This window comes from Protopterus annectens, chromosome 12.part0 (assembly GCF_019279795.1).
Source record: "Protopterus annectens isolate FY-2018-M chromosome 12.part0, PAN1.0, whole genome shotgun sequence".
Lineage (NCBI taxonomy): Eukaryota > Metazoa > Chordata > Ceratodontiformes > Protopteridae > Protopterus > Protopterus annectens.
In genome coordinates this window covers 574,546,304-574,559,217 of record NC_056746.1, presented here as the reverse complement: position 1 = coordinate 574,559,217, position 12,914 = coordinate 574,546,304, and the positions used below count along the sequence as shown (strand labels likewise).

The following is a 12,914-nucleotide window of genomic DNA, read 5'->3' as shown; positions in this document are numbered from 1 at the left end:
GGCTGCCAGCCTAGTCAAATAGAATTTGATATATAATTCTGGCATTTGTAAATAAATATAAAATACAGGCATGTTTTCTTGAATGTAAAAGAATATTGTAAAATGTGGAACTGCAAAATATGTGACAACATTGTACTCTACTGGCCCAGTGAAGCATGCTATACCCTTTCATGTTAGAATTCGGCTCCAAGGTGGCTGGATGAAGATTTCATGCCCATTGTTTTAAGGCTAAAGTTTATGACCATAATTTAGATGTGGAATGTGCTTTATTGCTCTGGTTTCTTTTAGAATATACATGTGAAATGCCTTCTATTGTTGTAAGTTTCTGTGCAGGTGTTAGATTGCTAAATAATCAGTTTGTTTGCCTGAGAAAATCTAAGTGTCAAAAATGATGTAATTTGGGGAGGGACCCAGCAAACATGTTTGTTAGTAGTGTTTAAATACTATTTCTCACAAGAGACTTAAAGCATTTTGACTTTGGACATCTGACTTATCAGCACTCTGCCTTGTGCTCACATGTAAGTCATAGCACTGTGATTTCTTGTAGGAATAGTTAAAGCTAGTAAAGATTAATTAGGTATATTTCTTTGAAATCAGACCTGTCCTACTGTATTATTTTAAGTTTCTGTGTGATCTCTGAACTCTTAGATATCTCTGTGGTGTAGTAGTTTTGTCTTGTATTTTTAAAACCTTCTACCTGTGGCTGATTTGTGTAGAGATACGCTCTAGAGTACATTGCATATTTATAGAGGTTATTGTAATAGGCCACTCTAAAGTAAGCCTTGACTGTTAGTCATACTACCATTGGATATTAATATTGCACAGTAATAATTGGACACCCTTTTAAGGGCCTTTTAGCAGCTGATATTATTAACTGGGTGGTGGCAGTAATTACTACCGTATAGTCTGGGTAAAGGGGCACAGTTGGAGAATCTGTGTCAGCCTTTCCCAGGAGTGTCTCTGAAGTTGTATAAATACTTATCTCAAAGTGTGTGTGTGTTGTGTCAGCTACTTGGTAGGGACACGAAGCACTGGTTGGACAGAGAGGGTACTGGTGCTTTTAGTTTGCCCAGTTAGGCTGAGACCTGGACCCTATAGCTGTGCCAGTGGGGAGTCTTATTGGGGACCTGGTGAGCAAGGGAGCAACCAGCCCCAGACTGTTCTCTGTGTGCTCTTAATGGAAATTGTACTTTACTGTGTGTATTAGTTATTCTTTTCTCTTCTATGAGACAACCTCCCTGGTGTTAGTAGTGAGGATTGAGGCTCCTTGATTGCTGGGCCAGGGCACGGTCGTCACAGTTTCCAACATGTAACTTACATACATGCATTAGTGTTTCACAGACTGAATTTATGTGAAATTGCAACTTCTCATCTCTGTTTAGATCCCATACTTTTCATTTCAATAACAAAAAAATTCAAAAAGCAAAAAAAAAAAAAAAATTCATTTTTAAAACCCTTTTCACCTCACAGCAAACACATACACATATATATTTTTTCAAAAAGAAAAATTACTTCTGTTTATATGGGCATATGCTTCAGCTAGAAGCTACACCAATGGTTTTATCTATTCTGAAGGTAAATTTAATCATGCTGACAGCTCATATTACAGCCTGTGTTCCATTCTGCACTCATACCATCCTTTCTTATCTAATCTCAGCTTCCCTCACAGATGTGAAAACCAACTAACAGTTCTCACAATTAACTGAATTATAGTCTTAACAAGTGACTTGGCTGTCACTAAATTAATAGATTTTATGTTATGATTTATACTCATGTTGTTGTTACTAGCAAGAATGCATCTGTTTATATTCTCTTCAGTGTAACAGATGTTATTTTCATTGAACTACTTGTCACTAATATAACTACTTTAAGCATTCATTTTAGTGTTTTTTCATATGTCCCTTTACAGTTTGCCTATTTCCTAATTTCTGATTCTTGTTGTTCCTGTTCTTCGTCTTCTTGATTTCCGAACAATGGTCTCTGGTTCAAATTCATTGTACTTCTTGTTTTTATCATCAGCTTCTGTACTTTTATCTGTTGCTCAGTCATTTTACTTGCCATTGTCAGAGGAAAGAGAAACAAAAACCCTTAAAACATGCTGGCTCACTTTTGACTGGATAAACTTTTTTTATTTCCTCCTTTGACTGTTATGCATCCGGTAAAGTCTTTGCTCCTTCTGAAATAAAATATTCTGAGAAAAGCAGAATATAGCAACTTAAATATTACCCCTGCCTCTTGAAACCCAGTGATTGCAGAGATAAACTTGCTTCTCTTCTGCCTGGTGTACAGTGAATACCAATTTTGTACAAATACTCTTGTCTCCATTTGATATTACTTTACACTTCTGACATTTTTTTTCAGGAGCAGCACCTTCTGATGGTATAACTGCATCTTTACTAGTGTAGGCCTTGGCTTCTTTCTTGTGGCCAAATTTGGAGCATAAATATAATGTGCTCTGTCTATTAACTGATCCTATTATGGAATGCCATTCCAGTTGCTTATCTGTATTTTCATAAAATTAATGCAGTCGGCTCCTTCCAGTTTCTCTGGTACAACAGAAAATCTTGGGTTTTGTCTGTGTGGTCTGCCTTCTAGCACTGCTATTTCTGAAACAGTTCTTCTTGAGAAACATTATATTCAGAAAGTCTTATCATTTCAGCTGACTAGCTATAAAAAGCTTCTTCTATTCTTTCAAGCATTTTGTCATTTGACTGTATGCATTTCTCCAGTATCTGACTTATTTTAAACACATCTGAATGCATTTGATTTATCTTTTCCTCTAAATTACTGGAAGCCATCTCATGTAATTAGTGTGAAACCTGATCTGTTTTCTTGTAGAACATCTGCAAGGCTTTCCTCACCCGAATTTTTACTTCTCCTTTTTCCAAATAATTTTATCTTTCTTAGTTGCTGACATCCAGATAGCGTAGTGACTAAACAGTAACTGAATTTTTACCGAAACAGATTTTTCTGGCTGCATACCAAAGTTTTTGTTTTCATGCCAGGTAGCTATAATTGACCTTTTGATCAGTGTGCAGCCATACTGAAACTCCTTTTCTTCAATGGTCTTGAGGATGGAACCATTTTCAGAATGTAGCGTGTTGTGGGAATTTTCCACTATAAGCTTGTAGGGTACTCATTTGTGCATGTCAGTGTTTTGACTAGCTTCTTCAGTTTCCGTGGCTTTCTTCTCCCAACATAGATTTTTGTCATTTTTCAAGCTGCCTCCCCGCTTCAGTTCTTCTTGTCTTCTACTTTAGTGCTCCCAACCATCATAAGTTCGGTCTACCAGCCCATCTCTTCATCACCAGATTAATACCATTTTTTTTAGACTGGGGTCATTATAGAAGTTAAGGCAGAACCTAGGGTCATGCCGGCAACAGTTTCTTCATGGGGAGGTGGATTTTTTTGTAATGACCTACCCACTTCTCCCTCCCTCTTACCTACACCCATCCTAAAATTGTGCAAGGGCTACTCCCCTCTTTGTGAACCATGCCTGTTCTCAGGAAGCGATAAGATGAATCCCCCCTCCAGAAATATGCACATCCATTCCTACCTGCCTGAATCTCAGACACCTGAGCTGCTACTCAAACCTGGGCTTTATCCCTCTAGTCTGTGATGCTGGCTTCTTTCAAGCTATTCTTGACTTATTTAAAATGGTTATACAAAGCCTTTTCTGTTAGCTTTACTTCCTTCTTTTTCTTAGTAGGTCAAGAGTATAATGTGTTATCTGTTTTCAGGTTCTTTGCCTCATAGTGGGGCATATCATTTCTATTATTTTAACATCTCTTCTTTGTTTCTACGTACTTCAGTTTTTTTATTTTTCTATTGCTGTCAGACAGTTTTTAATTTTTTTTTCTAATGTTAGATTTGTTTTACCTCAGTCCAGTTGATTTATTAAAACTTTGCACTGTGGTCCTAGTAAATAGTCTATTGAGTTGAAGCTGGATTTTGACTCACAGTAGATAGTGATGATGAGTCAATGTCTAGTCCTCTGAAAGCACAAACATCAAGTATGGAGCTGTGGTAATGTTTGGATGTTAGAAAATGTTGTGGAAATGATATTAAGGAAAAAAGTGTCATTACAAGAAAAGCAAATGATATTTTATTTTTCAAAAAACCAACAGCAGCTCTGTTTTCATATTTGCAAATAGGGAAGCATTATTCCAGAGCTCTTCACACTGCCAGTTTGAAAGCACACTTAACTGTCAGTCTGAACCTTTGAACTTTTATTGCCAGTTGTAATAGGCTGGGCTTAGATATCACTTAATTTTAATTGGATATTTGCAGATTTTCTAAGAAATGGCAAACGTATTTTTCTACATCAAAACTTCGTAAAGTTTTGAACAGTTTGTCATAGATAAGCTTTATCTAAAATGACAAATGTGTGATGCAGTCTAAAAGTGCATGTTTAGTAAAAATATGATGTCACATTTGGCCTTGCAGAAACAATGAGTTTGTATTGAAGACAAGTTACAGAGTAAATATGTAAGCATGTACAGTTATTAAAGAAATCAAGAAACCCACATTTCAGCTCTATTTTGCAAATTACAAATAAACATTACTTATATGTGATCTTAAACAAATAGCCTTACATAAAAGATACTTTTGATGACACTAGAATAATTGCATAAAACATCAGGTGTCACTACACATTATTTTCTCTAGATCTAATGGTCCTTGATCTTGGAATTTGTACGAGAAGAAACAGAGGCTTTCTAGATTTGCTGCTATGTGAAGCAGAGAAAGAAAAGTAGTTTGACTGCAACTGCAATAAAGAATTTAGTCTGAAGTTACAAATCTGTAAGCAATAATAAGCACATAGTACAGTTTTTGATAAACTAGCTGTACCAGCTTATTCTGTGTCACAGGTCACGCAACTCTGAACTCTCAAATCTATTATAGAATTACTTTTTAAGTAATGATGGGATTTGAAAATACATTTCCACTACAATATTCCTCCCTTTATGTCTTTTTTTACTCTCTAAAAGATAAACCGACTGTATCAACTTATTCTGTCTCACGGGATATACAGTTCTGAACTCTTGAATGTATTATAGAATTACTTTTTAAGTGTAGTATTGCTCTGACAAAAGTAATCCAGCATGCTGTTGTAATTGTTATTAAATATCCAGGTAACGTAGGGACAAGGTTTTGTGTTGGACTTGAGTTTTACAGACCTTTGCTGTGTTATGGTTTACAAATGAAAGAAAATGAAGTCAACTGTCATTTAGATGACCACAACCAAATAGGCTAAGGACTGTTTCCCAGCCTTCATTCTTGGCACCTGTTTGAGCTTTAAAATCTCCAGCTAATACAACTATCTCTGGTATTCATTAAATGCCTACACTAAATGTACACTGTTCTGAGTGAACAGACAACACCGTCATAACTCTCACTTTCTTCCTCCTAGTTTTAGTTTTCCTACTGATTTTCTTGCAGCCTTAAGTATCGGGGAATTCATAAAAGTGCAGACTACATGTACACTTAGTGTAATCTTTCTCAAAAATACAAAAAATATGGTAGAGAAGTTCTTGAATACAGATTGTGTACACTTCTTTTTTTGTGACAGTTAAGTAGAACTTAAAAATTTCTCAAAAAATGTATATTTTTCACCATTAGAACTTGTAAACTGCAAGAATACTTACTGGAAGTTTTGCTGAAAGATCAAAAAAGGCAATTCAGTCTGATAACAGCTGATTTTTAACTAAAAGCGCACACTTTTTAAAGTGCTCACCACAAGAATAATATTAATTTGTAGCAAGCATCCTGATATGATACTTTTCTAGTTATTTGTGTGGACTGCAAAAATATAATTTGTTTATGATTGCTAGGTCTGTTTTTTGGTTGTTACCATGTTGGACCTTATTTCTGATAATCCATGAGAGAAAACTAAAACTTTGCTGAATTTTGAGATTTTTTTCTGTTAGTATATTTGGCACTGCAACCCCATGATCAGATCACAGTACGTTTGTCTAGCTAACTGCACTATCATGAGCTTCATAATTCAACTTGCTTGAACCCATTGATAGAACTGCATTAGGAAAATGTAGTGGTTCTTCAGGAATATCTACAACCAGTTCACTAAAGACATTGATTGTGGTTCCTCACTCTGTGAAGAAGAAGTTCCTCTGCTGAGATACCTACAAAATGTATCCAGAAGAATAACCCTACTACCTTCATTAACCATGCAACATCTGACTACAGGCTGTTCAAAGTATGCATGAGAAGTCATTTTCAACAACTTCTCAGTCCAGGCAAATGGTCTCAACAAGAAAGATCGCTTCCTGTTATTTATTTCAGGAAAACCTGATTGTTCAAGCCCATTTTAATGAAATGGTTCAAAAGTACAGGACTTGAGGTTGTGTACCTTAAATTCTTTAAAGCTGTGTGACACCCCCAGTTATTTCTACAGTAGCATCTTGCTAATATTAGCCTCTAGGCATCAAATATTGCTTCCTCAAAAAACCATGCTACATACAAGGTAGTAAAATATTTCATCTTAAAGCTTACTCTATGGCAAACATAACTGTGTTGATATTTGATCTCTGTCTAGTGCAGGTAAAGATAAATTAATTTTTGTTCATGTAATATTTATATTGTCACAAATGTCATGTTTTTCAAAATATCTTGGCAGCCAAGTAGCGCAGACAGAATTGCTTAGCCTCATATGAAAGCTCTTAGTCGGGCGAATAAAATGCTGTTGACATTATGTGCGTAACTTGAGTGGTTGCTGAGATATTATAAGTTGTTTACAAAATATTGTAAATGTAATAGTTACTGTGTTTACTGTGACTTATAAATACAGTTTACGACCTAGACTCTAAATAATACTATCACTATAAGAATATTTTGTGCTAACAAGTTTACCATTTACACTTCTATAGTACCCCTATGGTTCCAGAGATAAGAACATTTATTTGAAATGCTCTGCCCATTGGAAGTTACAGTGCAAACTTCTAGATCTTCTTTGGAGGCAATGAATTAAGGGGCTGCAAGAGTTGTATGGAAGCTTACCTTCCACATAAGATAGCTGCTATAATACTTTAAAGACTGTTGGCTGAATTAAGCTTGTATAGTCATTTTTTTTTTTGCTGAAAACAGTCGTGATGATACAAACTATATGTGCATCACATCAACCTGAAAGAAGTGAAATGGGTTTAACAGCCTTTCAAGACAACATTCATCCTGGACATTATTGTAGTATATTAACAAACAATAGGGGATTAGATCCTTCCAACTCTGCAACAAAACACTGCAGGTTTTGGATTAGGCCAGACAATGCAACCTGTAGTTGTCAGTAGTATATCTTCAAGTTTTGCAGAATCAACTTTTGATTCCTTGAGCAAGAGGGTGACTCTGGTTTGTAAATGGTAATTGCATTCACACACCTTTCAAGACACTGTGCATATGTTGGAAACTGCAGAAGTGGATCTGTTAGCCAAAGGCTTAAACAGTTGACGGCCTTTTGCTTTCCAATTTCTAATGGAACAGTTTGGAGAAAATATGCACTCCCTTTCCCTTTGACTCAAAACATTGGTGAAAATGTTCATGTCCTTGGAGCTATCTAGAAGTTTAGCATAGAGGGATGTGAACAGACTACCTCCTGTGGTTCATGGTTTGATTATCTCAACCTAAATTGGACCACTGAGTGACTCTGAACAGGTCACTTAACCTAAAAGTCCTGGGTCACCCCTAAAAGAGACTTACACCTAGTGGGTCAACTCAGTTAAATGAATAAATTAAAAAAGTAAACACATTTCTATAATTCAGAGGGCACCACAGAAATCAAAACATGGTAAGATCTTGTTGCCTGCATCTTGACCAAGACAATGTGGTAACTGGAACTAAAAAGTATTTTTCCTTGGCTGTTGCTTCTTCACAAGTGTTTACTATCACAATAACAGGGCAGGTTACTACTTTATAGACTAGACACTGAAACCTGTCATCTTGGAAGATGGAATCTTAATGTCGTGACTTAATTTCCATTCTCTTACTAAATATTTTAAAAGAAGCCAGGAGATCATGTGCAAAAAAATGGTAGTTATAAAAATGAAAGAGATTTGTAGGTTAGACTGCTTACAAAGGCTGGATCCAAAAAAAAAAAAAAACTCCTATCTCCATAGTCTTTGGTTACCTAGGTTTGCACATTCATCCATTAGAGTTCATGTATCAGCATTATCTGTTCTTTCTCCGGTGTATTCTCATATAGCTGCCAGTCCAGCTTGTTAGCACTTCCATTAAGGGTGTCTTATTTATTTACTTATTTACTTTTGTTAATTTAGTCCCATTAGGCATGGCCTGATGTTCTTCATGTTAAATACCAACTCCTCTCACAGTTGAAGGAGTTGTTGGGTCTGGCTTCGATGTGGAAGAGTAGTGATTGTAAGAGAGTTACAAGATTGTGTTTGTTGAAGAACAGGTGGGCATTCTTTGCAATGTGGTTTTGATGCTGTAATCTGGAGTTTCAAGTTCAAAAATGTTGACGTTTACCTAGCTTTTACCTCTGCTGGGCAAAGATCATTGATGGTAACTTTGGATCTCAAGGAGGCTGTTCCTATGTTCCTATCAGACCTGTGTTGCAGGTATCTGCGTTTTGAGGGCTGGGACTTCTCACTATCAGGGGAGCTCATCTAAAATGGAAAGTGGATACAGAGACAGTGGCCTGCCAGACTACAACATCTACATATCAACATACCCTTGGGATCTCAATTTTGTGTTGGAGGAAACTTACTCTACAACCTTTTTGAGCCTGCAGCTACTTCTGAGTTGAAATATTTATCATGGAAGACTGCCTTTTGTTGGCCCCTTTGATTTTCCATAAGGAGAGGTATCTGGTCGACTAATAATTCCTTTTTTTATGCCTAGGTGGTTTCTAGTGTGGCTTTAAACCAAACTATTCATTTGCCTACTTGGACAGAACTAAAGGCAGTCTCAGCTCAGCAGTGTTGTTTTTCTTTTTGCTTTGAGTTCTCAGGGCAAGCCTGTCAAAAAAAACAATTTCTAAGTGGATTTTGGTTTTGCATTGCTTTCTGTTATTCCCATCATGGCAAGGGAGATCCAGCTGGGATTAGGCCTCATTCCACTGCCACTTAGTCCTTCCCAGGTGTTGGTGTGTTTGAGTGTAGGTTGTGTTGTATTGTATATTATATGTTATATATATATATTGTGTTATGGTGGGTGTGGTTGTTGGTTGGTTTTTTTGTTTTGTTTTTTATTTTTAGGGTCTTCTTGACATCTGGGGCAAAGAAAAGACTGAGGATATGACGTCGGTAACTGCAGCAATGTGGATCTTCGAACATCTACATTTATGGTAGGTACAAAACTGTACTTTTTCAGGGGAGACCTGCGCTGGTATTAATAGTACCTAAAGAGTTTGGCCAGACCACTAGGGAAGTTCCCCCTACTTTTTCTGATAAATGCTGTAGTAATTATTTTATATCCACATGCACTACCACCAGTTCAGGCAGATGGCACTTCTGTTTAATGCCTTCTGAAGGATTGCACCTCAGAAGTGCAACAACCACGCCCACCCTGCTCCAGTTGCAGCACTACTGTATTAGTAGTGTGAAATGAATCAGCTCACCTTGGGCATTATCATTTTGCTATAAGCTGAGTATGATACCTGCTGAGTCACTTTACTGTTAGTACTGCACATAAGACCAGTAAAACATCTTTCTTGTCCATGGGTTTGAATTTCATTTGCCATTTAAATGTAAATATAACAGGCATAAAGAAACTTTCAGAGAACACTTTTTTTTAGAGGCATTTACTTTGGGAACAGGGATTTCAAAGCCTTAAGTTCTCATTTGTAGACCTCCTTTTAGAGATTTTTGTAATGAAAGGGTGTCACTGAAAATTGACCCTTCTTTTTATGCCAGAGATTGTTTTAGCGGTGGCTTTCAATCAGTCCATAAAACTACCAGTCTTTTGTCCAAAGTATTGTAATGGAGAGCATCTTTTGCATATGACATACTTTACCAGGACATACAGAGCAGTTATTTGCATCTCTCAGAAATTTGTAAGAAGGTCTGTATGTTAATAAACCAACATTATTTGAATGTGTGGACCACTGTATTGCCTTTTGCTATAAGTACAATGAAGCTTTGTTAGGCATTGGCAGAGCACAATCTACCAGGGCAGCAGAAACTTCAGCACCTTACTATAAAGGTAAATGTGCACAAGATATGTTGATAACTGCCACAAGGACTACTGTCTGCACTTTTATCAAGGTCTACAAGTTGGAACCGCAGTCTAGGAGTAACACTGGTTTTGACATGGATGTGCTTCAGAGGATCCTGTAACTATCCTTCTCCCATAGGTATGATAGTATTATCCAGGAATCAACCTATGTGTAATGATTTACTTTTGATGTGTCATTTCCCAAAGAAGATAGTACATTTGTGTGAGTTAGCATAATAGTAAATTCTCAAGGAGAAGTCACTGTGAAAGTAAAGCCCCCATGTCTCTATCCCCCAAATGGGGAACTGTACATAGTTGAGGTTGAAACTACTGTATTTTTCAGTTTATTAATTATTATTTGTCTGTTGCAAAATGACATTTGGACTTTGGCTACCACAAATATATTTCCTTATGAGATCATTACTGGCAGGAAGAGTTGCTGAGGGCATGGTATAGTGATATATATAGTTTACCTTTACAATGTCGAGGTCCACTTCTGCGACAGTCAGATGTGTGAAAGTCTGTTTTCAAAAGTACAAATTAGCGAACAACAAAATGCCAAATTCACAAGAGTGATGCTAGTGTGCATTCGCTCTTGTGAATTCAGCATTTTAAATGAAGATTGCAATACAGTGGGGATCAGGACATGTACCCTTTCCGTCACTGTAGTGTGATCTCGGCGTTAGTATATATAATTAGCAGGTGGTGCAGGGGGCTTGTCCCCCTGCATAACGGTCATCAGAGACATCTGGAAGTGATGGCTGTTTTGCATAAAGTCGACATTACTGAGTGTCAACTTTTTTTAAGTACCATTCAACGTTGCCGTTTCTGACATTTCAAGTCAGGTAAATAAACAGTTGCACAAGTGTGTTGCAACATTTTAAAGGTAAACTATATATATATATATATATATATATATATATATATATATATATATATATATATGGGATCTTTACCGATCCCTCACGGCACTTTCTGCCGAAACAGAAATCACCGAACATACATAACCGAAAGTGCTGTTCACCGAAGCAGCACTTTCAATTATGTATGCTGGTTGTGCCAGTCGCCACTGTAGTGCGACCTTGGAGTGAGAATCTAAAAGTAGGGGGGTGGGGGTGCAGGGGGGCTTGCCCCCCTGCATAAAAGAAGACTTATTGTTTTTTTTTTTTTTTTGAACGCACTTTAACGAAAGCACTTTTTCTGTGAAAGCGCTTTTGTTAAAGTGCATTCGGTTATTGTAGATTCGGACTATTAAACTTTTGTCAATAGTCCTAGGTCCATATATATATATATATATATATATATATATATATATATATATATATATATATATATATATATATATATGCACATATACATAAAAATTTGAAAAGGCACAAATCCTTACAGACAAATAGAATGGGAGGAGGGCAAACCCAAATGTTGTGATGTATTATTACTGTGACCTCTACTGAAAGATCTGCTGTTATGATAAATACAATATACAACTTCACTTCCACTTCATTTACACTTTAGAATAGTTCTGCACTTCCCACAGTAGCTACAACCTACCATTTAAATACTGAGCTCTGTATAAGAAGTTACCTTGTCTCATCTTATACAGGTTTCTGCTTATTATAAATAAAAAAATGGATGAAAGACATCAGCCACAGTTTCTAATGTGTCTTGTACATTCTACTGTAAAATGCAGTTTACCTGTATGGCTCTTTTATTATTCTTGAAAGAAGCCTTTGTTTTGGCTCTTAGCCTATGTTGTGTGTTTAAATGTTCATGAAATTTGTAAAACTTCATAAGGTTTACATATCAAGTTATATTTTAGTTTGTGGAAAGGTCTTGACTAAAAAAGGAGACCCATATCCCAGTCCACGTATATGTAAAAGTAAAATAAATAATAAATCACAGGTCTTCCTTGCTTTTATGTAGTGTTTTGATTATCTGATGCCAAGTACATGTGAAGAAGTTATGTTTCATTTTTCAGGGTACTTCTTGGCTTCATGTTGGAACTGATCAGCCATTTGTCTCTGTCTCCATTGGAGTCTTTTACCAGGTGTGGGCTATTGCTCGAGATGGATCTGCCTTTTACCGGGGATCTGTGACTTCAGAAAACCCAGCAGGTAGCTTTTCAGTATAGACATTTTTTTGTCTAGAAAAATAAACAAGTACATCTTAAATTGGTACAGTTTTTAATTATCAGACTGAATAGCCGTACTGTGGAGAGTAAGAGTCAATAAATAATTACTGAGCTGCATTCCTAATGCTCATTAAATCATACAATCAGTTACTGGTCAGTAAATCAAAACATCTGCTTATCATTCATTAAATCGTACAACATGCATTACTGTTCATAAATTATACAACATGCTTAACTTTCATTAAATCACATTACATGTTTACTGTTCTTTAAATCATACATTTATTAAAGCCCATACATGCCTACTATTCATAACATCATGCCATGGGCTTTGCCATTCATTAAACCAAACTACAAGCTTATCATTCTATTCAGTTCGTGCTGACAAGTTGCAACCAACTCCTACAAGAGACCCTTTGAACAGCCAATGCCATCCAAGTAGTTTACTGAGCAAGGTGGAACAAAAGTACATTGCTACAGAGATAGCATTCAGTCTTACTATATTATATTATTTTGTTGCTGTTTAGTTGACTCTGACTCTTCATTTCTTCAAGGGCTTTAGCACAACATGACTATCTGTCAATAACTACTTTTAAGTTGT

General features: G+C 36.4%; 1 protein-coding gene across 1 annotated transcript in view; it reads left to right on the top strand.

The window, feature by feature from the left end:
- TECPR1 (tectonin beta-propeller repeat containing 1) overlaps window positions 1–12,914 on the top strand; it is a gene marked incomplete in the record, with an annotated part of 1,181,271 nt that overhangs the window by 970,131 nt on the left and 198,226 nt on the right. The window contains 1 exon segment of the mRNA XM_044089712.1: window positions 12,161–12,296. Within this exon segment, the coding sequence (XP_043945647.1) occupies window positions 12,161–12,296 (136 nt within the window).